Source organism: Argiope bruennichi, chromosome 3 (assembly GCF_947563725.1).
Source record: "Argiope bruennichi chromosome 3, qqArgBrue1.1, whole genome shotgun sequence".
NCBI lineage: Eukaryota > Metazoa > Arthropoda > Arachnida > Araneae > Araneidae > Argiope > Argiope bruennichi.
In genome coordinates, this window is record NC_079153.1 from 112,117,100 (window position 1) to 112,142,564 (window position 25,465).

The 25,465-nt window shown below is 26.4% G+C and overlaps 1 protein-coding gene across 9 annotated transcripts in view; it reads right to left on the reverse strand.

The window, feature by feature from the left end:
• Positions 1–5,806: 5,806 nt before the first annotated feature.
• LOC129962577 (C-Jun-amino-terminal kinase-interacting protein 4-like) overlaps positions 5,807–25,465 on the reverse strand; it is a 36,948-nt gene continuing 17,289 nt past the window's right edge. The window contains exons 18-31 of one of the 9 annotated variants that reach the window (XM_056076364.1): positions 24,829–25,012; positions 23,492–23,674; positions 21,890–21,934; positions 20,262–20,454; positions 19,951–20,031; positions 18,834–18,901; positions 17,633–17,781; positions 16,748–16,919; positions 15,489–15,602; positions 15,100–15,315; positions 12,428–12,556; positions 12,212–12,238; positions 10,278–10,418; positions 5,807–7,177 (exon numbers count right to left, since the gene is read on the reverse strand). In XM_056076364.1, coding sequence (XP_055932339.1) covers positions 7,050–7,177; positions 10,278–10,418; positions 12,212–12,238; positions 12,428–12,556; positions 15,100–15,315; positions 15,489–15,602; positions 16,748–16,919; positions 17,633–17,781; positions 18,834–18,901; positions 19,951–20,031; positions 20,262–20,454; positions 21,890–21,934; positions 23,492–23,674; positions 24,829–25,012 — 1,830 coding nt within the window. In that variant the 3' untranslated portion in view covers positions 5,807–7,049. The remainder of the gene's footprint in view (positions 7,178–10,277; positions 10,419–12,211; positions 12,239–12,427; positions 12,557–15,099; positions 15,316–15,488; positions 15,603–16,747; positions 16,920–17,632; positions 17,782–18,833; positions 18,902–19,950; positions 20,032–20,261; positions 20,455–21,889; positions 21,935–23,491; positions 23,675–24,828; positions 25,013–25,465) is intronic. The other 8 variants (XM_056076363.1, XM_056076360.1, XM_056076359.1 and 5 more) reach the window with 8 other exon arrangements.

Here is a 25,465-nt window from a genome sequence, read left to right on the forward strand (position 1 = left end):
GATCTGAAAGGGTTCGTACACACTCTAAGGATAGGTTAATTTACTAAACTATTGGTCTCATGCCAAGGATTCATTGCCAAATATCTCGCCAAGGATGACACGATAAAGAGCAAAAATGCTAAATCCATGCCAAAGATTAATATTTCGTTACTGTACGCCAGTGCCATACACCACACACCAAACATTGGGATAAGACCTTTATCAGAGAGCCTGCGAGAAAGTTTTAAGGAGCTCCCTCCCGCTGGTTCCACATACAATGCGCACAATGAATTCCAAATCTGAAATACAACTGCGCATTTGCTGTGCGTTGTCGAATGACTTCACTAAATTATATTACTGCTAAAACAGAAAAATTTCGCTTCGAGAACTTTCCTTTTTTACTCTTATCAAAATAAAAATAAAAAATAATAAGTCCTTTGAGTAAATATTAATTTTCACGACAACGACAGCAGTATACCGAATTTCTTTAAATTCCAGTCTTACAAAGAATAAATATAAGAGAACAATTAAACATCAAAGATTGGCATTTCGCCATAAAAATGTTTCTATTCATTGCCTTTTTTTTTTTTTTTTTTTTTTTTTTCATTTCTTTCTATTTGCAAGCAAGAATTCCAACGAAATGAACCACAATCACCACCGTCGGAAAGGTATTTTGCCCTGTGGAAAAAATGAACCATGAATAATAGTTGTCTGAAGTAGGTCAAAAGATGTTTCCTCCAGCAAAAATCAAAATGATTTGCTAGCTGACATTTTTTATTAGATTCTTGATGAATGGGATGTGATGAGATGAGAATGGTTTTCCCCTCTCTTTTAACCGCAGATAAAATAATAATTTGATTAATATCTATTGTTGCAGTAATAGTAATGCATCTATAGAATGTTTTTTTAACAAAATAAGGGAATTTTTGTTTAAAATTCTTTTTATCTTAATTTTAATCTGTTGATTCTATTTAATTTTGCTTTATACTTAATAAAGTCGAACATAAAAGGCAAATTTAATAGTCGCTTGCTTATGGAAAATAATTATTAACATTGACATATTGCAATATCTGATATCCGACACATTTAAACTTTTTTTTCTAGTTTTCATTCTATGCATCAAAGCACACATACGCACACACACATATATAATATCGAACTTGAGATTTTGATGAATCTACGTTTCAGACCTCCCTTCCCCGTTATTACATGTCTATCCATGAAGACGATAACTCATACATTCTTTGAGCTAGACAAATAAAATTTGGTATTGGTATGTGGTCATTACACAACATTCTAGGTTTTTAACAAAATCGTGAATGAAATTCATTCGCAAGAAGTGTGACTATCTCAGTAATGAGAAAACATAACTAGAAAATGTAAAGAGTTAAATGAAAAGTATTTCCATAGAGGAGGAATACATTTCATGGAAGGAGCATTGATTTAAACATTCCATTTTTGCTTTCAAAATTCGCATTATCAAACAAAATTGTTCTTACAGGATAACTTGAAATTTTCTATAGCAGATATCAATTATTTTTTTATCGGTTCATTCTATTGTTCAATTTATCTGATTGATATCAGTTTTTAAATTGTTCTTAATAAGATCTTGGAAAGATGACAAAGATTAAATGAAGCTCGAGAATTTGTACAAAGTGTTTGTGATCACTTTTGTACTAGATGTATTTATTCGAGCACTTTAGTTTCGCTGGCCGATTGTATGTTGCAAATGATTGTGTTTGCAAGATCCATTTAGTTCGGCGAGTAATGTATTTACAACAGCGACTGATGTATGCATTGCGGTTTGGATGTTCTCACACTGGTCTGTTGCGGAAGTCCAGTGTTCGAAAAGAAATCCTTCAGGCGTTACTCTCATTTTTTTGCTTGTTCGAATTTACGAGTGTTAGAAGGAAACCGAATGTGTATTGATTCTTATCTAATTCTCGATAGTAGATGATCTGAAATGTGTGAGAGAGTAATTTATGAAAGATATGTTTTTTTCCACAAATGATAAAGAATAAATTTAAGTTTAAGGAGGGAGTGCATTGTTGATATTTAATATTCAGATCTTCTTACGAATAAATTACAAAATACAATAATAGAATGTAGCCGTAGCGATCTGATAAGAATTTCGGATCGTCGAATTTGCTGATTTGATTTGTTAAACCAATGTCTTTATTGTTCTATAGGTGTTAAAATGTATTAATATTTTTATTTATTTATTTTCAGAATGGTAACGTTATTTAAGAAATGTTGTTAGTTCTCATTTTGCTGATGGCAACTTGTAGTTCAATTCTAAGATGGAATAAATAAGGTAGAATGTATTTCCGGTGGGATATTGTTTTTCTTTCTTAATTGAGAAAGCGAAAGGAAACGGGGATTTTCCTTAGGCAGACTTAATAATAGGTACGGTAGGGTTGCTGAATTGATTTAGCGAGTTTAGAGGTTAATTCTCTGATTGGAAACCCAATAATGGTGTCTTAGTTGTCTCGACTCATTCCGAAAAGATACTGAAAAAAATTTAGTATAATGTAATTTATTATTTAAAATACATGTTTTTTTTTGTTTTTTTTTTACAAAACAATTATCTAAAGACATTTGCCCTTGGTTACGCTTCGAAATTTGACGAAAATGTGCTGCAGCATTATTATTAAAAAAAATTTGCAGCGGTATTGTTACTCTTTATTAAGGTCACACTTTTCAACGTGCAATACATTCTTTCAGTAACTCCCTTATTTCACTGGAAGGTTTTGTTATGTTGAGTCATATTTTCTTCTGATGATATTTCATCTGTAGATTTTTGCTATGACACAGAATGCAGCTCCATAAATTCTTCGTCTAACTCTGACTATGTTCTTTCATTAGCTGGTACATAGCGTTGATATTTACATCTAGCCCCATAATTTTAGCCATAGATTAAATCCTGTTGATCCATCAATAAGCACCTGTTTAAATCCTCGGAGTCGCATTTCACAACGTTATCCAGTCAAAATTTCTTCAATGTACATAGATATAAGTATTCACTTCTAACAAGCACTCAAAACAGACTGTTACCGGCCAATGCAGCACGTGACGACATGATGTCTCTCCATTCGCTTGTTAAGCATTTTTTTTTTTCTTTTTTTTTTTCCTGTTTGTACCGCGAATCGCTCGTTTTGAGAAGTACCCATGAAGCGAGGCTTGACTGCAGATATTAAATAGCATTTTTTAGACATAATATTAAAATAGACGAATCAAGTTAAAAATATTATCATGTTAAAATGTTTGGGGTTAGAGATTCGGGTTAGAATTTCCGTAACTGAATATTAATAGTATTTGGCTGAACCAGGAGATCTGGTAACATTTTTAGACAAGATTATCTTTATTTTGAATCCAAGAGCTGCATAAATGATTTTTTTAAAAGGTATTTTTTTGCTCTGTATCAAGTAAATAAAGGTTAGGATCGGCATTAAAAAAAAGGAAAGAAAAAATATAAGGAATTTGACTGTTTCTGAATCATTTAGAATTATTGTAAATTTTGTCCCTGAAATAATAACCAGGATTTGTTGCCTTTCAACCGGAAATAGATTCGCTTTGGTGGGGGAAAAAAAAAAAAAAAAAAAAACGATTGGACTGGAATTTTGCAGCTTCTAGATACAGAAACGTCTTAGCGTTTCTTCTGACTGTGTATTTTTGTTTTCTTATTCCATAGGACCCTTTCAACAAAAATCAAACCAACAGTGTGATCTTCCCAAAATTTTCTGGCATATTCTCTATCAAAGATGTTATTTTCCTCCGCTCTAACGCATAGAATTACAGATTTAGGACAAGACTATGAATGCCACGAGTACTTATATTTTTATTTTCAGATTCTCACACATGAGAATCATGTGCTTCATAGCATAGTTAAGAAAGCCGAGACTTGCATATTAATTGCATGGCATTCGTAAGCAATGATTTCATCAATTTTTAGCGCTTAATTATTGCATGTCGTAATTATTTCATTAATCATTGTTAATAAACGAATAACAGAAAACTGAATATGTATTTTGAATACCTTTTTCCAGTCAACTGAAACCAAAACTGAACACAGAGCTACAATTTTCATAACAAGGTAGGAAACCAAATTTCATTTGTCTGTTGCGTTTACATGCATGAGAACGTACAAACCGACAGACAGACAATCGTTTTAGTTCAAAATTTGTGTTTTATATATTTATTTTTTTGCATTTTGTAGTTATGTTCTCTTGTAGTTGGACAATTATAGACATCCTCAGAATGGATTTTGCTGAAAATTTGATAGAAATCTATAAATTGGTATTAAGTTCATAAAGCACATTTCATCCGTGTAACTTGGAGCATTTTTAAATACTGCATATGCAAACATAAAACCAAACAAAAAAAATTGTTTTTTTTTAATTCAAAAAGATTTGGGGAAAAAAATTGATTAAAGTAATATTTTGGTAAAACTAAGAAAAAATTTCCCAAAAAAATTAATTTTAAATGTTTATTTTCTAAATTCAAATATTTAATTCTGCATTTGCCCTACATCATTTATCGTAAAGCAAATATGTTTCTGGTTTTGAAAAGAACAAAAATAACCATAAAAATGAAACGTTAGAATTACCAAATAATTTTCATCTTCTATAAGATTAACAGTAAAAACTGTGATAAAACATTTCTTAAAATTAACAAATTACCAGTTAGTATGTATAGATATATCATTTCTAAAAATGTCAACATTGATAACAAAAGAATAGCATGACCAAAAATTTTGTACTTAAATTTTATATATGCAATGATAAATAAGATTCAACATGGTTGGGATGGAAAGTATTATTTCTTCCTGTGCTCACCATATTTCTGAAGTTTAGTAAAGTACTTATTCGAACCTTCTATGTTTTGAAAAGTTAATAAAAACTTGCTTTTCAACTTACAATGTAAAAATAAATAAAATCTTACTTTAATTTTAATTTTAAAAATTACAAAAGAACAAGATTAAAAATTTTGTGAAGAAATAAAAATGATTTAACAATTCCTAGTTTTCATAAATAATGGAAAGAATTCATGAAATTAAAAAGATACCAGCTCTGTAGTATCTATATTCACACGCCAAAGATAATTTGATACTGATAACAAAGACAGACAGAACAGATGGGTAATATGCAAGTCTTGTAAAATGAAATGATAAAGTTTCCAACTATGTTTTGTATGGATATGCAGTAAAATCAACTTGCATAATGTCAGTCACATGGCATTATTTATGGTATGCTGATAAGTCACTTCTGTTTCCCTTTTGTATGACTCATAATGGATGGGAAATTTAAACTGGAGCATTTGGCATGTATCAGGTAAATATGAATTGATTCCATGTCAAAAAATGTATGCAAAAGAAAACATTTCAATAGATTTATGAATGATGCAATAATTAACGTATTTCTTAATTACAAAAATTAACTTTTATTTACAGCTGTAATTCTAATAATTCATATATCTATAAAAATAATGCACACTTAAAAATATTAATTTGCATTATTCTATAAAATATTTTTCAAATTGGAACAATACAATGTACCCTTATTTCCTACTAGATTCATCAACCAAAAATGATAACATTTATTTATCAACTTTAAATGTACTATTAAAACAATTAGAGATGCTTGTAAAAAAATTAATGAAAAAAAGTCAAGGAACCAAACATAAGAAAACAATATATTTATTAGGTACAGTCATCCATTTACATGTTCTTTAAGAAATAAAGATCATATCTTCTATCACAGTCAAAAAGCATATTTTGTTTTTGAGACAGAGAGAACAAATAAATAGAAATAAAAAGAACACCAATAATTGAAAGACACATAAAGAAATAACAAAGGCAGTTGAATTGAATATCATTTTTCTGACTTTCATGAATAACTAAATAAAATAATTAATGAATGGAAAAATAAACTCCAAAATGTGAAAGACTGAAAAATGAAAATCTAACAAAAATAGTAATAAAAGATGACTCAAAAAATTTTGTTTCATAGAATTATTTCTGAATTTTTATATTTTTCTAGATTTAACAAATAGATAAGATATTTTAAAACACAAATAGTGTAAAGTTATTTAAGTAGGAGTAGTAAGATATAAAAATACATAAGCAATAGTTACTAGAGCATAAAATTTTGAATAATCAAAACAATAAAAAAAATACCTACAAAGCATAACTGAACAATCAAAGGAGACAAATTTTAACTATAGAATTCATTACTCAAAAAGCGAAACTCCTTGTGTTAAAATAACAAAATGTTAATTTTTTAAAAAATGCAAAATTGGCTTATCAATAATAGATTTTTTTTTTTATTAGTTATGTAATTCAGTTTTCAAAAATAAACCTGTTTATGTCAAAGCAAAATCTGTTCACATTAAATAATATCTAAGCATTTTGATTTTGATACTGATATGAGCATAGATCATAATTTTCATTTTTAGATGAGTATTTGCTTTGCCCATCTGGCTAGAGTAGCTTTAAAATGTGCTTCTTAAAACAAAATAGAAAAGAAAATTGAGTTAAACATTCAAGACATAAAGCTAAAGCAACAAAAAAGTTCAACATAATCAATAATTTAACAAAATCCCTTTCATCATCTTCAGGGCTTAGATGTTATATATCATCTATAAGAACAATAAAAGGGAGGAAAAAAAAAAAACTTTGAAACCTTGACTTAGCATGGCAAAAAAATATCTGTCCTTTTTTTGCTCACAAAATATAGCAGCCTTCTATTCTTTGCTGAATAGCTATAATATAAATGGTGTTATGAAATTTCAATAAATAGCTAGAATTGCATTAATCTAAAATATGTAAAAAGTCACAAACCACATAAAAGTTAATATACATTTTAAAAGTTAAAAGCACCAAATTGCACTAAAACAAAACCTGTTTCCTCTTCAAATATATATAATTTCTTGAGTCAGGAGTTTTAAAAATATTAAACAAAAAAAACCTATCCATATTATACATTGCAAATGTTAAATATAAGTCTTTTTTTTTAATGTATAAGTCTTTTGCATATATTGGCTTGTCATATAGCATATTGTTTTTATTATTATTATTGCGTGTGACCTGGAGTAGTACTAGGCAAAGGAATCTGCCACACAATTAGATGACTCTGTTCAGATCTCAAAGAACCACGGTAAGAGCGGTCATTTATATCATCGCTGTCATCTTCTTCATCCCCTGGTTAATGAAAGGATATAAAAGACACAAATATGTAATAAACATAAATAATTTAATTTTCTATATAAATGAAAAGGATTTTATTACTATGCATTGAATTTAGCAATAATTTAATAAAAGTGGTTTAAACATATGCTTTTATTAACTACAGTACTAAATCATAATTTTTTAATAATATTTATTTCCTATTTTTTTAGTTTCTAATTTATAATAATCTAATTTATAAACCATATTATAAAATCTTCACAAAGTTTTTCTTAAGTTCAAAATCATGAGGCATAACACATTATGCAATCAAAATTTACTTGAGTGCTGAACTAATAATTAAATTTTGAAATAATTTCAATGTATTATTACCACTGAAAAAAACGATGGACAAAATCTCAGAATACAAGAAAGGAAGTGCAGAAAAATCGGTCTCAAAATTCTATTTTTGCAAAAAAAACATGAAACCTCCCCCCCCCCAAAAAAAAGAGCATTAAAAGAATTCAAACTTAAAATAATGCATTATTTCTGAGGATATTTGGACACACTAAATCAGAACTTTACAATTTTTAGGACAGAGCTCCAAATGGAATTATGCAGAGCAATCTTGGTAATTATTCAAATAAATTCAATATTCATATCAAAAAATCATAGAAAATTTATTTCATTAAAATTTACTATACATACAAAATAGCTTCATTAAATGACTTTTATCATTTAATATACATTCCACAAATGTCATTCCTTTTTTTAAATGTAAATGCTTTTTTCATCACAAAAAAGCATTTTCACTAAAAAAAAAAGAGATGATGTCAATAAAGTGTTATAAATCCTATTATATATTTGGTTTGATTGGTTTTTTTATGGCAAAAAGGCCAATACTGGCCAAGCTGTGCCGAACTCATGTTAACTTAAAATACAAAAAATTTACTCATTACAGTAAACATATATAATAAAAAATGTTTACAATGAGGTCTCCTAGTCCAAGTCTTTAAAAAATTAATTTTGATATATGCAATGATCCAATACAATCTAACCACCAAACTGCATCAACTTCATTCCTTCACACACACACATACATAAATCTACAAATTTTAAGTCAACAAAAACAAACCCCCTTATGATAATTAGAAATATAGTTAGCCAAATATACCCCATCTATAATGGCAAGACTAAATAATTGATCAGAGCAAATTTTAAACTTTACATATTTGTGTTAACAATTTCTGTCAAGAATAATATTTAATACTCCTATTCTTCACTTCTACTTCAGTAGTGCCTCTCCTCCTCAATACTGCTTAAAGATACAAATCAAATGTAATCTTAAATAATGTCTCTCTGAATCAAATTGCAAATTTGGTTTTTTTTTTTTATTGCAAAATACATTTTATAGGTGTTATTGTAATATACATTATTTGGCTTTTTATGGCAAAATATTTTTTATACATCCTCCCCTCTTTTTTTTTTTTTTTTTTTTTTTTTTGTAATAACATGAATTTTTGGTGCAATTAGAGCTTTTAAATAATAACAGAGTTGAAACTTGAAAAATTCTAATTGTCAGTCCATTTTTCAAGCTTGACATGAAAGAAATTTTCAAATCATATATAAGTAAACACCTTTAAAGCCCAAATTATGTCTTTCAACCCAGGACCTCTAAAGTTAGCAGTAACATATTTATACTGAACACTTTATTTGGAAAAATAAAATGCACAGCAATTCTATGTTAAATATCAATGCAAAATTTGTAAGATTTAAATACATATGACAGGTGACTATTTTTAAAATTCAATAACAAAACTGCAAAATTATTCAAAGAAACTGCTTGATATAATGCAACATTACATGATTATTTTAAAATGTTCATGCCATATTACATATTTGAAAAAGTAAATCATGCTAAACTTCTGTAAATGCATGCCATAATAATAAACTGTTTCACAAACAAATTTATTGCAAATGCAACTACTTCCTATTTCAAGCAAAAATAAAATTTAAAAAAATAATAAATAAATAGATTTTTGTAGCAATTAAAGGTTAATATACATGCAAGTTTTTCCATTTTTTCCTGCAACAAAGGAACTAGAACCAAACAGGGTTTTTGTCTTTTGCAAAACATTATACAGATGAGATTAAAAATGAGCCTATTATAAATGACCAATGAAAAAAATCAAAATTGAGTTTAATTTTCAAAAGGTCAATCAAGTTTAAAAGAAAAATTTGTGACATAGAAACTATTCCGGCATAATTTTTGAAACTCCTCAGTTTTAAAGTATAACAATTTAAAAACTGTAAGAGAAATAAAAACAACTTTTAAAAATTGAATCTAAAATTTTTATTTAAAACATTCACAATTCTAGATTTTATTAAAAAGATGGTAACAGGTTGTTTGCAAATCTCTCTCTCCTTCAATATTTCCTTGAAAATATCACTCACAGTATTGAACTGATGAGATCTCCAGTACTTTCTACTAAATTTTTTTTAACAATTTGTGGGAGGGGATGGGGAACTGACATCCTAGAAATAAGCTAATAATGTGTTTTGAACATAAACACATTATTAGCTTATTTGGATAAAAACTGCTCTCCCTCTCTCTATTTGGAAAAGAAACTTTTAAAAAATCCAATAGGTAGATTATTCGAACAATAGTTCAGCAACATGTTTAATTTTATACTATGAATTTCAACAATTATTTTATAGGAAGCTAATCTAGCTTAGAAAAGCAAAAGTATATTCTCTTATTTGTAACATAAAATTTACAAATAAGAAGATTTTTTTTTTTTTCCAATTCTGTTCATCAGCTATATATTATGGCATTCTCTTGTTACATATTTTTCATAAAAGGCAGAAATACCAATTCATTTTAGGAATACTCATAAGATCCTACATATATATTTTCTGTATCTTTAAATGTTCAAACATGCACAACACTAAATATCATGAATATGAATTGCAAAGCAAATTTTATATTTCTACACAGGAAATTAAAAGTGTGAGGAGGGGGAAGTTAAGTTTTTAAAACTATATTAAACAAACCATTTCCAGATTATATGGGCAGTAACATTAAAACCATCATAACCCATTTGGGACACAATCAGCAATCCATAATGTGCCATACTTTCCGTTACTGTACAGTCTCTCTTCATTTGAAGAAGTTCAGAAAATGTGTTACTCTTCTGATTCCCCCCAGCACCTTTTACAAATAGAACTTTTCCTAAATCTGTTGCATTCCAAACTATGGCATCTTCAACAGCATTCTCTGTCACAAAAAATTTTTATATAAGAATGGATTTTATTTTAATATATAGGGACATCAGTCGTAGCTCATCCATTGCAGCTACAAAAGCATTGCAGCATCAATGCCCACAAAATCTTTAAAACTTTTTTTTTTTGTAACATAGACCAATTTTTCCTTGCCAAGACTTCAATGACCTTATGCAAGCAAATATGAAGTCTTATATGTAATAACCAGAAAAATTATATGTAATAACCAGAATTTTGTTGTAAACAAGATATTAGCATTCTAAAAATCTCAATACAAGTTGAAAAAGTGCTTAAAGCTCTTACTTAAGCATGAATGAGAATGTCATCACTTAACTATTTTGTTACTATACTGTAAGTACCTTACTTTAGGTATTTGCTTCATTTACTACACAAAAAATAAGCAAAAAAGTAAGTGTCTTTTATTACTGTTTTACCTACATTTTCTACCTCAATTAATTTATTATATTTTCACAAAATTGGTATAAAAAATCAGATTATATTCCTTATTTTCTATAATCAAAACAATATCATTACAATCTTTAGTCCTTTACTTGCTTATTTTATTTATGCAAGTGTGACATGTGGATAACATGTATGATTATAACTTGGCCATTTAGAATACCAATAAGCAGACATATTATGATTAATAAGGTGGTTATAACATTTTGCAACATTCAATTCTTTGAATCTACAGAGTAAAAGAATACTGTCAGCCATCTTAGGTTATTGCAACTATGAAGCAGTTTCTGTGTGGAAGGAGCTTTCAGTAAAAATGTTTTAATATCACATCATAAAAATTGTTCTAATACTTAAATTTCATTATTGCAGACTTTCAAATTAATGTCTTCTGAAACTAAACAATACAAATTATTGTAATTTTAAAAAATGGCATTTTTTAATGCCTTTGTTAATTGAAAGAAAAAAAAAAGAAAGTTAAGTAGTAGAATTAACATAGTGAAAATAATGAAACCACATATTAGGGGAAATGGCATTTGTATACCCATATTGGAAGTGAAAATAGTAAAATCAGAATATATATATATATATATATATATATATATATATATATATATATATATATATATATATATATAATCTTGTCACTCTCATTATCCTAATCAACTTTTTAATATACATAATCATTAAATGTTATGTTTCACATAAAATTTACAATACTCTTTTTAAATTTTTTCTGTTATTTGCAATATGAATTTCAGATAAGAATTTTTTTTTTTCTTTATTACAGAGGAAATTAAACATATTTTAGTATTTTTTTTTCTGGCTACTTCCTAAAGTAATGAAAAAAACCTAAAATTTTGCTCATTAATCACTGTTAAAATATATTTTTTTAAATGACATTAAATACAACAGTTTTTATTTAATAGTGATAAAAAAAGTCTCCCATACTTCTTACTTTTTGCATTATTGTTTATTTCTGAATTGACAAGCCATCATTGATGGGTATAATGAAATTAACTAGGCAATTTACATAACTGAGTAAAATGATGTATTAAAAAAAATACATTAAAGAATTAGGTTACAAAAAAAATGAACAAAAAGGATATTAATTAAATGATCAATTTTTTTATAATATTGGAGGTGATATGAAAGATATTCAATAAATAAAGGTAGAATGCAAGAACTAATTGGCTATAAATTATAATACATTTTATAAAATAATTCATTCCTAATAGAGAAACTTAAATTTTTTGATATTAAGGAATAATAATTGTTAAAAACATTGACTGAAAACCTACAAAAACTGAAAATGAAAATTATCATACTTACTGACTGGCTGCTTTTCAAAAAATCGTTCTACAAAAAAATTAGGCTATGTTATGAAGTTCTAATTTTTGCTCTAAATATTTTCACAAACTTTTTATTATTCTGTAGAAAAGGTATTTGCAGAAAAAAGCTATTAAAAAGACTTAAAGGGAGGGAAAAGATGGAAGTGAGAAAAAAACACAGAATAAACCTTTTTAAAAAATGAATACTCAAACCTACCTATTCGGAAATCAATGTAACCTTCGGCACCCGACATTATGTACATATATTTGGGCTTAGCTGGTTTTTCAGAGGTATCATCCTCTTTATCATCAGCAAGAGAAGTTATTGAACTCATGTCACCCTGACCTGTAAAATATTCAGGAAGTTCTTACCTCTAAGTAAACGCAATAAGTGTTAGATATTTTTAAAAACAATAAGAATCAGTGCAAAGGTCATTATGATCATTCTACAAGTTGAATGCCATTCAAATTCAGAAAAAATTTAATGTGCCATTTTTTTTTTAATTTAAAGAAAATACTTGACAAATAAAGCAAATTAATGGGAACTAAAATATATCTCACTATATTACATATATATATATATTGATTTTCTTATTATAACATCAGCAATGCTCGTGTATGGATCTAATCCCTTTTTCTGTCTTAAGATAAATTACTTCAAGATTTCAATTCATTGCATGGGTCCTCTGTTTTAGGCAAGAATACTGAGTTCACTGAAACTAAAAGTGTGAATATGTTCTTGCCACAGAAATTAAGAATTATATTCTAAAATTATATCTTCAAGAACTGGTTTGAACTTTTTTAAAAAGGCTCTTTCTCTGCCTGAATGTATATATGTATGTAATGATATTTTAAAATCTAATTTAAGTCTTAATTAATTTCCAAATTATTATCTTAATTTAGTCCATATTAATTTCATTCTAAAATGTTCTCTTATTTTCTGATTTAATTCCCTCTTTTTATTTAATTAATTAAACATCCACTCTATAAAACTGCTCACTTCAGCATTTTCTTACGCCCCGAGTGGAAGGATAAAAATCCTTAATGTGTGCAACATTCTTTTAAAAATACTTGAATTTCCCTTCCCTAAATCGACATGTGCAAAAAAAAAAAAAAAAAAAAATTCCTATATCTAATAGTAAAACCACCAATAAGATAAATTTTAGTCTCTTATGCTCTTCTGCACTTGTATTGTGATGTAAACTGACATCAAATTATATTCAACTTATTGTCGCTTTTTTCTTGTTCAAAATATGCCTACCATGGTGAAATAAATCAAAGTTTTAAAATTTCAAAAGTTTTTTTCTATTCAACCATGCAACAACTGAAATATGTTTACACATATATATCTGTATATTAGAAGCTTCTGTATGTAAAACAGACATTTTAACAGAGCAGGCAGTCATTGAAATACAAAATTCAATTTATTTTTGTCTCGACATTTTATTAGAAAAAGATGAAAGATTAAGTTAAGATTTTTATAGATTTTTAAATGAGCTGAAGCAATGGCCACTGTTTGGATATAGAACACAAAATGGCTGGATCTATGAAATATGTCTTCAGTGAAAAAGAACATGGAAAATATCATAGCTTTTAAACTTCGAAAATGAGAATTCTCTTCACTTTTGTTGAATCAAAAACTTTATGGGGCTTTGGATACTAAAGAACCAACCAGTCTTATTTCTACACAATGAAAGTATCAAACATTAAATTTTGAGAGGCGTGGAGAAAAAATTAAAACTTTATATTAGTTATAAATTAATGTAGAAGTACTTTAGTTGAAATAGAAGTAGAATTTACATCAAAATTATGCAGAATTGGAAAAAAAAATATTTTAAAGGCATAGATACATTAAATTAATTCATACACATTTAAAGTAACGAAGAAAAAAGTTCACAAAGTTACATTTTTGAAATACTATCTGTAATTGGTTTTCAGTCATATTGATTATTCCATTCTTTTTCTACAGAAAAATATCTAAATGGGCAGCCATTTAATTAAAGCAACAATATAGTAATTAAAAGTAGGAAATCTTCAATCTTGGATAATTAACATAATATGCTAATACATTGCTTTTAAAAAGACTTGCAATCACATCTGGAGTAGTGGAACACTTCAAATAAAATCAGTTAAGGGAAGAAGAGTGTATTATATTAAAATTTAAAATAGGTCTATAAGAAGATAGGTTTATCATAAATAATATCGTATTAATAAGGGCTTTAAAATGCATTACCATTTAATTGTCTATCTTTAACAAAGTGTAAGAAATGTTAAGTAGTATTTAAAAAATACTTGAATTTTGTCTACACAAAAACAAGCATGCAAACCCCTGCTATAGAGATTACATACAAATTAATTACTTATAAAGATGATTTTGTTCAATCATCAAAGGAGTTGTTCGTTACTGAATGCATGATGAAAAAAATGATAGAATCTGGTTTTGAATAATTAATTTTTGAATTATCATCCTTAAAAAGCAAAATTTATTTCCTCACTAATAGATCTATAAATCAGAAAAGGCAAGATAAATTTAAAGATCATTCAGGGTTTTTTTATATTGGCATATTTAAATTAATTGCTCATTTTTCAAAAATACTAATGTTATTGATTAATTACAGTGTTAATCCAAAAGTGGTGCAGCATTTGAAAACTGGTGACATAAAATGAAGGAAATAATAATAATTAAAATAATAATAAAACTAAGAAATAAGCTTGAAATGCACTACTTCAGAAAGAAAAGAAAAAGAATTAAAACATTATTTTTTTTAAATATTACATCAAAGTGCATGAAAAAATAATAGCAGTTTTAAAGGATTAAAATAAATTAATTTTAGCAGAAAAAAAAAGAATAAATTATAAACAGAAAATAATGAGAGCATTACACCACACCTTTGGAGAAATAGGTACTTTGTAAGGCTTTGCTTTCCATCATACCTGGAACGGCAACAAAAAACTTGACAGCATCTTTATGGCCATGGAATGAAAGTTGAGCTTCAGACATATTACAATAAGGAACAAAACTACCAGGAGTTACATTATCCTTGCCATCAGTATATACCCGTATTGAATCAAGTGAATCATCATTTGGTTTACGCTTCTTGCCAGCTAGAAAAAAAAGGAAGGAAAAAAAGTTGTTTTATTAAATGCCGCTATAAATAAGTGCAATCCATTTTGAAATAAGACATATAATATATATAAACATTTAAAATGTGATACTAAAATGTTAAAATATTTAATACAAATGAAAACAATGAAATATTTCTTAAATCTTAACTTACATTCATGGAGGGGAACAGATAGTATTACTCCATTTCCAGTCCCTATCCAAAGTCGTGAGCAAGAAACAGCAAGTGCAGTAATTCGAACAAATGAAAATCCTAGCTTACCAGTTCCTTTATTTAAAAAAATAAGAAATTTAATTATTAATTCTTACACAGTATGCGAAAATTATACACAATTAAACAATTTATAGCTCATTAATTAACAATGATTAGCTAAAGATAATAAAATGACTAGTTCTTATGCTAAGAAATGATACTATGACATAGAAAAAATTGCAGCACATTGGAACACTCTTTCTTTTTAAACTAAATACTAATAATAGAAAAAGTGTAAACAAAATAATTAGTGAAGATTGCTTTCAAGGGATCCAAAATATGCTATGACCAAACCATAACAATCTCCCCATTTAACAATTATACTCATTTAAAAAATTTAATTTTCGACCTTAAATTAAAATATTTTAAAATAAAGATACCCCCCCCCCTTTTTGCAAAGTGAAAACTGGAACAACCTATAAGGTAGTTCTTTATTTTATTTCATTTATCTTACTGATCTTATAGAAAGATAAATAAAACAGAATAAAGCAATAAAAAGTGGATCTAAAAGAAATAAAGAGCACAAAAATGAATAAAACAGTATGAAATAACTAAACTTAACATTGAAATTCACAGACTATCTTGTGTGAAAGATCTTTTGAACATACTAGAGCTCAGATAGTTTTACTGTTCCTTTCAAGATGCTTTTACTACAACACAAGATATTCTGAAACTAAACAGTTTTAACACTAAAACTCCCCCTAAAACTGTTAGTTTTAGGGGGAGTAACAGTATGAAATTGTATCTGACTAAACAATATATTGTGTTAATAAAATGTAACTAGCCTGAATTAAATAATTTTTACAATAAGAAAGGCTTTATTAATTCTTTTGATATTACAAAAGTTTACATGTGTACATTCAGCCATTAATGTCTAACAGTTAGACCAAAATATCAGATTAATATTACGAAAAGTTTTGAGCACAGTTTTATTCAAAAGGGAACAGGATTATACTTTGCTATCATTACAAATCAATAATAATATATAAAATTATTGTAAGTAAGTACAATATTCTAAAAGATGTATGGACTACCAAATTTATTTATTTTTAAAATAAAAAGTAATCAAAACAAAAATGATAAGCATTTTATAAATAATAAATTTAATCAAATTACTGACTATGGGAATTAATTAATTAAGTATAGCTCTTCACTCATACCTAATATTTTGGATATATAAGGCTCAATATCCACATCTTGAAGGTGTTGGTAAGTATGAGCATGGTAAAGCCTTAATGTACTATCAAGCCTTATGGATATCCACACTCCCTCACCAACCCATGCTAATTGCCTCACTTGGCTTTCCTTCCTAGGATGGGCATCGAATGACTTCTGATAAAAATAAATGAAGAAAATATCTTTAAAAAAGATAAGAAATAAATAAACAAAATAAATCTGAAGAAGAAAGAATTAACAGAAAAATTCTTTAACAAACTGTAAATATTAGAACACACAATTGAATACAGATAAATTATATACATGCAGAACATGTATTAATAACTTAATTGACCAGAAAATATTATTCTAGTAAATATTAGTAAAGCAGATGAATAAAAGTTAATTGAAAAAATCAAATATGCTTTTAAAAAAGCCAGCATGATGTAGTTTATAAATATATTTCAAAAGAGAAGCAAAAACAGAATTGAGTTGCCTTTACTGAAAACATGCAAAAGAAGTTCTCAAAGCATTTCTTCAAAAATGTTTATAAATGAATCTACTGAAATCCTGAGTTATTATCCAAATATAAAACATTATACAAATTATTTTATCTCCATTTAATTCTTAAAACCAATAATTACAAAAAAAATTATTGGCAATATTATATCTAATTCAGTGATAACCTTCTATCTACATAAAATATGAAAAAAAAGAAGAAAAAAAAAAGGAAATATTAAGAAAATATCTTTACCACAAATCAAAGTATAAAATTTCATAAAAGAACAAAAGAGTATCAAGCAAAAGTTTAATTATTGAATTTGAATAGTATAAAGTTATGTATTAAAGCTGCTTTTAAAGGGAGAAAAATGAAGCATACTAAAAATTACCTCAATGGATAATGCTTTGGGACACAAAACATGTACAGTATTACGGTAACCACACCACACTTTATTATGAACCACAGCCATGCATCTTATTGAATAATGGGGATAACCCAAATCCAATAAATGGTAGTTATTTAGCTCCCACTGATTGTCTAGAAGATACAAGATCATCAATAAACAGATTTTTTTTTTTTTTTTTATAAAGCCTAAAAGCAAATATACAGAGGGTGATCAGTTTACAAATATAATTCATTTACAGATGGCGTTTATTATCGAAATTGCTTGCAAAATCAAATTCAGCACAGATTTTTATGGGAAAATAATTCATTCATTATAAAAATCTCTGTAGAAGAAATTTCTTATTACATTTCCTTATATGTAATGATGTATTTACTTATATGTTAAATGCAAAGTGAACACCCAGTTACAAAAATTTTAAGCAAAATATTGTTTTTACTTTTGTGAAATATTCATTACCTAGACTTAAAAATCTTTCTCAAATATGTTAATTGTTCCATCTATTCAAATACAAAAAAAAAAAAAAAATTATTTAAAAACCAATCATCCAAAGTATATTATGTATAAATTGTATTGATGTTATGCAAGTTCATGACAATATGAGCATCATTAATAAATAAGCAGAATTTTTTAACATACTGTATATGTTCAATTACCTTTTTTTGGTTTCAATAGCTTTCCTAGCTTTATTAATTATTCATCAGCCCCTGACTTAAAGGGTTTTGTTTTATTTATTTATCTTTCGCTAATCTATAAATTTTGAAGAAAGTGTCTTCTTTTTCCTCATAACAAAAGGTAAAGTATAAACTTAGAACTGTGATACAGATATGGCTAAATTCATAAAATATATTAAAACTGTTAAAAATATAATCAAATTAAATCCATGATGGTTATTTTTATAAATAAGCAAGAATTGGGGAATTATCTATAATGATTTGAATAGTCTGTTAAACAGTAATATAAAATATTAAAAATAATTAATTGTAATTAACATTATAATAAGGATGACTAATAAATATATTAAAAATAATATATTGCAAAAGAAGTATATTTCTTACAGTCCATTTAGAAGCATGCAATTGCTGGAGATAAGAAATTGAACACAAAATTTATATTGTTGTAATATTGTCATCACTACAATCACAACATTCTTGATTACAAATATTTACAATCTAAAAAAACTCACCTTCACCACGATGAAATATAGCAACTGTACCATTTGCCATTGCTGCAAGAACTCGTCCTTTTATATGTCTGAAATAGCAAATGTCTACATTAAATAGACATATAAACGGAAAAAAATATGTTAAGAGAATAAATAATTTTTACATCATAAATTTATGTTCTTCAGCATGCTAACATGTAATATATATTTTCCAGCATTGAATATATTAGTATGTTTGCTGCGAGGTATTAATATTATATATGTGTATATGTAAAAATTTCTGATATATGATCTAAAAATTTTCTAATACTTGAACTCTTTCTCACCTGTAATTTAATATTATTAATGTGTACATGTAAAAATTTCTAATTGATATATGATCTAAAAATAATTTTCTAATACTTGAACTCTTTCTCCCTTGTAACTTTAACTTTTTAATTGTACTAGCTATTATTTTCCGCACAGAATTAGAACACTGAGTCAGTAAATTCCTTTCTAAAATTATATAAGCTGAAAATATATTATCAGTCTCTGTTTTCCAATCTGGTTCATAACAGAGTTCACACCCAGGCTTGAGCAAAATTTATATGACAAAAAAAAAATTTGAAATATTTCCTTGAATTTATAAAGAATAAAAATCATTAACGAACTTTATGCTTGCTAAAACAATAATGAATAATGTTCATATATATCAAAAAAAACAAAAAAAAACAATTGGGACAAATGTGTGCATATATATTTTTAACTTAAATTTTGTTTTGTTTATTGTTGTTATGGATATCTACATCACATTGCTTCTCAATAAATAAATGGAAATGTTTCAATAACTATGTTTAACTTTAAAAAAACATTTTTTCTTTGTCATAATCATATTATTCAGAAACAAAGTGAAATATTTCAAAGCCATTAAATTATTGTTTTAAAAAATAAGTTGGATATAAATTTATATCGAAAACTTTTAAACTTATACAACACCAGTCAAATTTACAGCTTACTTAAAATGAAACACTTAAAATCTAATAAACAAATTCTTCACCAATGAATCAAATCTAATTTGAAAACATTTTTATCCTTTTAATATGATGGCAAACAAAACAAAGCAAAATGGCAAGCATAACAAATAATAATAATAACTTACACAATATTTAATACAGCATCTTTCAATTTTACAGTATGAATACATCTCCACCATTGAGCAACAGATGAATGAACATATATACTGCAAGAAAAGTTTTCACACTTAAAAGATATAAAACGAAGAAAATGTTGATATATAGTATATAGTTCTAAGATTATTACATATATACCAATTTGTTAAACTTGATATTACCGTATGCATTGAAGAAAAAGGTAAATAAAATTTTTAAAAGGATATATAGATTTAATATATAGTATATTATAACAAAAACTGCATAATATATAAAGCACATACATTAAACTCATGCATACCTGCCGTTCTGTGCACCCATCCACATAGTTGGCAAGACACTAGACATTTTTTCTATATGATCATATGCCAAAGGATTGTCCTTTGACAATTCAGATATACCATCTTTGATTATTTCAGGAGGATCTTTCATCACAATCCACTGTTGCTGTCTATTTGGCTCTGGAGCACTTTCTGAATTTTCAGATACTTTATCTATAAACAAAATCAATTTTGAATAATTGGTAAGGAAAAACTTCTCAATAGTCAGTCACTGCAACTAAAACATGTTTATCAATCATTGAACATTACATATTAATATAGAAATCATACAGAAAAAAAATATTCAAATTTTTCTTTAAAAATGATATAAAGAGTCAAAATATATAGATTGAAAATAAATCAAAAATAACACTAAGTATTTCTAGCCGCATTTTTAAATTACTCAAAAAAAAAAAAGAAGAAGAAGAAGCTATAAGCAGGAATTAGGGTAGAAGCAAAAGGATAAAAGCAAAGAAAGCATCATAATAAACATCTGCAATAAATCTCTTTGTAAATTATAGCAATACATTATTAGCTACTCTGGTTTCATTACAGTTTTTCCTGTAAAATTTGTTTCGTAAGCTACATTCTGAAAATCTATTAATTCCATAAATAAATTGCAGTGATTTTTTTTTTTTTTTTTTTTTTTTTTTTTAGATTTTCTTACAAATTAAAGTTGCAGCTTGTTCCTTTTTCAACTTAAGAATTAGTAAAAACCAAGAAGTATGTTTTAATAGTATTTTTAAAATGGTCACTACAGATCTGAAGTGCATTGTTTGATGTTTAAATAAAAATTTAGAGAATTTCTGATTAAGGAAATAAGTGAAATGGTAACAAGAGTTTTAAACTTTAGCTACCTAAAAAAAAATCATTACCTAATAAACATGCATAATGTTCTTCAAATATATAAAAATTATGATAAATAAGAAGAATTTTCAGCAGAATACTATCTTTTATTATTATTCTAAGCAGTTATACAGAAAAGTTCATCTTAATAGTGATTTTTTAAAATATAATGTCAATACAAGATCATTAACCAAAGTGATATTTTATCTATCAAAAGAACAAAAACAAAAAGAAACGAATGCAATGACATAGCAAGGTTTTATTTATTAAAGACAGGAATTTCTCAGGAAAAGTCTCGACTCGGAATGTCTTTAGATTTGTAAAGGTAATAGAATATGACAGATCAATGTCAAATAGTTAATTACAGTAATTAGATACTGAAAAGTTTGAAAAAATGAAAAAGCTATGCAATTATGAAACTAACATACAAGTTTTATCTTTCAACTTGTGATGAAAGAATTTTAAAAGAGACAAAAAAAAATGTATTTATTATATAACATCCATAGAAATAAAATAAAAAATTGAATGTTACTTTCTATAATAGGCATGACAATACCTCACATGTAAATTAATTAATAACAAAATTACTAAATTATTAATTAATAACAAAATTACTAAATTATTAATTAATAAAAAAATTACTAAAAATTAAGAACTGGCTTCTTAAAGAAATTTTTCAGTGTCAAAAGATGTGATGAGGTTGATTAAAAGTTAAGAATAATTTCTAAATAGAATATTAGTTTCTACAAAAGAAAAAAAATACCTTCACATGCAGTGGTCGACTGTCGAAACAAGACCGGCTCACTTTCTGAAATAATGAAATTGCTAAGCTAGTAGGCAACTCAAGGCACATGCATAAAAAAAAAAAAAAAAAAAAAAAGGAAAAAAATAGCTATTTCCTGATATATAAATTTGAAATTAATAATCAACTTCACTAAGAGAACTAAATAAATAAAACTAAAAGCCAAAAATAAAAGGGCATACTAAAAGATATATATATATACAGTTACACAGTTTGGATACAGCAAGATGTTCAAAAGTGTTTTTAATGTATGTGTAAGTTAAAAATCATATCATAAAATCATAATCTAGACAGTTTTAAAAAATTTATACCAATCAGTAGAATATACATAAATTTGTATTATTCAAAAGTTATATTAAGACAAAAAAATATTACAAACCTCTGTACTAAATGATATGCATACACTTAAAATATAAGGAAATTAAGCTTAATGTTTTAGCTAATGTGTTACAGGAATTAGTAATCAAATCATAATGCAATAATTAATTAAAAATGCAGTTCAAAAAACAAAGTTGTTAAATCATTTTCATAAAACTGAAATGATTTGTCATTTTAAAAGCTATTTTCCTTTCTTTTAATATTGCACAATAAAAAAATTATACAGTCGTAGTAAAAAAATATATATTTACAATATAAAAACAGTACTACACAAAAAAATTACAAACTCAATTAAAACTACATAGCTGCAAATACCATAAATAAATTCTGATAGTGTAGAAATAAGGGAATTTAATATTATCCATATCATACAATATATTCATTTCCATTTCTTAATTTTTTTAATCATTTACTTTAACCCATAATTGGCAACTGTCTTCATTTGTAGAAAAATTTACAAATCATTGTGGCAAAATTAATTTTCCATTACCAGTGTATGTGTTGTGGTTGTTTATTATATCAATATGCTTCCCCAATCTATTAACTGATAACCTAATAAAATTCATTGGGCATTTATCAATTATTAACCAGATATTAAAGTCAAAGCTTATTATAATTTTTTTTAATCTTCAAGGCAACGCAAAGAAATTGAATATATGCATTTTTTGATAGTCCATTACACTTTAAAAATATTTACATGTTCTTAAAAAGTTCTTTTTATAATTTCCTACAGATTTTCTTTTAATTTTTTTAATATTAAAATTTTACTTCATAATTAAATTTAGTATTTTTACTAAAATTCCACTATTAAGGAAACAAAAAAATAAAAGGATTTCACTAAAATTTGAACTTTAAATTAATTTGGATGTTAACAAGTTTAAACAAAAACTTTTAAATACTACTTAGAGCTGAGTTTTTTGTTTAAAAAATCAGAACATTTGCCATTTTATAGTTTTGAAATCATCAACATAAATATACAAAAAACTTCATACACAAAAAAACTTTATTAGCAAAAATATTTAAATAAATCTTTTGATGCAGAAATTGCTATGGCTTCGATGCAGAAATAACTTATAATTTTTGTAAGTTATTCATCTAAAAAGTGCTATAATTAGTGCACTAATTAGTATGTTAGTTATTAATTATGAGAAAAGCAGAGATTTTTCATGGCAATATTTTTAGTACCTTTATCGTCATTAGTTGGGGAAGGACTAGATGATGGGCCAGTAGAACAACTGACAAAAGTAATATTGCCAATACTGCTCACACTGTCACTAGATTTGGTATCATCTGGAATATCAGTTTTGTCTGCTTCAACTCCCAGTTTCAGAAATTCTTCATCCACTGGATAATCTGATTCACAGGCACCTGTATTAAAAAGAAGTGAATATCATGAGATTAAGTACAAAACAATAACTAATATAAGTAATGATATCTTTTAATTTACTTTAAATCTTAATTTTCTAATTTTTATCTTAAATTAACACGTTACTTCATTCTAAAATCTTCACTTATTTCCTAATCAGAATCCCTTTTTTAATTTAATTAGTACATGTTAATTTTTAATTCTAACATGCATTCCAAAAAATTGCAGATTCTGGACTTCCTATACTCTGGCTCAAGAGATGAAAATCCCTAATACCTAAGCATTCTTTCAAAGATACCCAAGATTCTCTTTCCAAAATCAACATGTGTCAAAGAAATCAATATCAGAACTTCTTAGTACAAACATCCAGAGAAAAAAATTTTCTCGCTTATTCTTCCTACATTGGGATGTAATCAGATGTGTATCATTGTTTCTACCCAAGTACAAACTATGCCCACCCATGGTGAAAAATTTATAGTTTATTCCAAAAGTGTCACATTTTTAGGTATGCATCTGCTAAAATTATATTACAAATATATATATACACAAATTACTAAAAACAAATTTAATATTTAGTATCTTCACATAACACCCATTATTTTAATAGAAATATATCTAAATAAAACATAAATTTATTAAAAAAAGTATAATAAACAATAAATTTCCAAATATTGAAGAAAAAAGAATAACAGATATTCTAATTAGTTAACATTAGCGAATGAAAAATTAATTTATATGTCAAACATAGAAACACACCTCTTTAAATCAACTTTTCTTAAATTATATTAAATACCAAAGCCTTTTTGGTGAAAATACTTTTGTGTCCCCATAACTGAAATATTAACAAAGACTGGAGATCAAATTAATAATAACTAAATCAAAAAATATTTAGAAATTTCAATAAAATCCTTCAAAACAAAACTTTTTATTTTCAAATGTAGAATAGACTGGAAGAAAATGGGTACAGCCAGAAATCTCATGGCTATGATACTTTTCTGCATGATTAATTTAGAGTTGCAAATCATGATTTAAAAAACTTTACACTTATAAAAATAATAAATGAAGTATTTTCTTATTTTATCAAAAATATAGATAATAATAAACAGCAGTATGATAATGAACAATTTATTAAATATTTAAAGAAAATTAAACTTACCAGGAACACTAGCAATGCATAAAAGATGTGAAGAACAAACAAAAAAGCTACTCAAAACATCAGCAGGATTTCTAGCATCAATTACATTCACTTTACTATTTGTATGGGTGCTTGTTCCAATCCAAATTAAGGAAGATAATCTCTGTTCCATCTTCTCATTTTCTATTCTTGTTTTTTCCCCTTCCTGCAAAATACATATTTCTCTTCAAAATATACAACCAAAATATATTTAAACTATGTATAAAAATTTGAATCAATCATTTTCAACAAAGTAAAATAGATTCAGTAATAGTTTTTGTATTCAAATTTGCTTATTTTAAATAAACAAGCAGCTTGTTATGAGAGAATCTCCCCACCAAAAAAAAAACATTGTAAATCTATCCATCCTGAATGCAATACAACTTTTTTTTTTTTTGAAACTTAAAACCAATGCTAATTATTAAAATCCTTCATTTATCACTTCAATTATTTATCCTTCAATGCAGGACTAATTCTTGGCTATTTTTTTAAATATAAAATTAGGAAAATTGATATAAGATTGCTTAAATAATATTCTAATAATGCTTCCAACTCTCTCTCTATCTCTATCTCACACACACGAAGATAAAAAATATTTTCAACATGTTTAAAACTAATG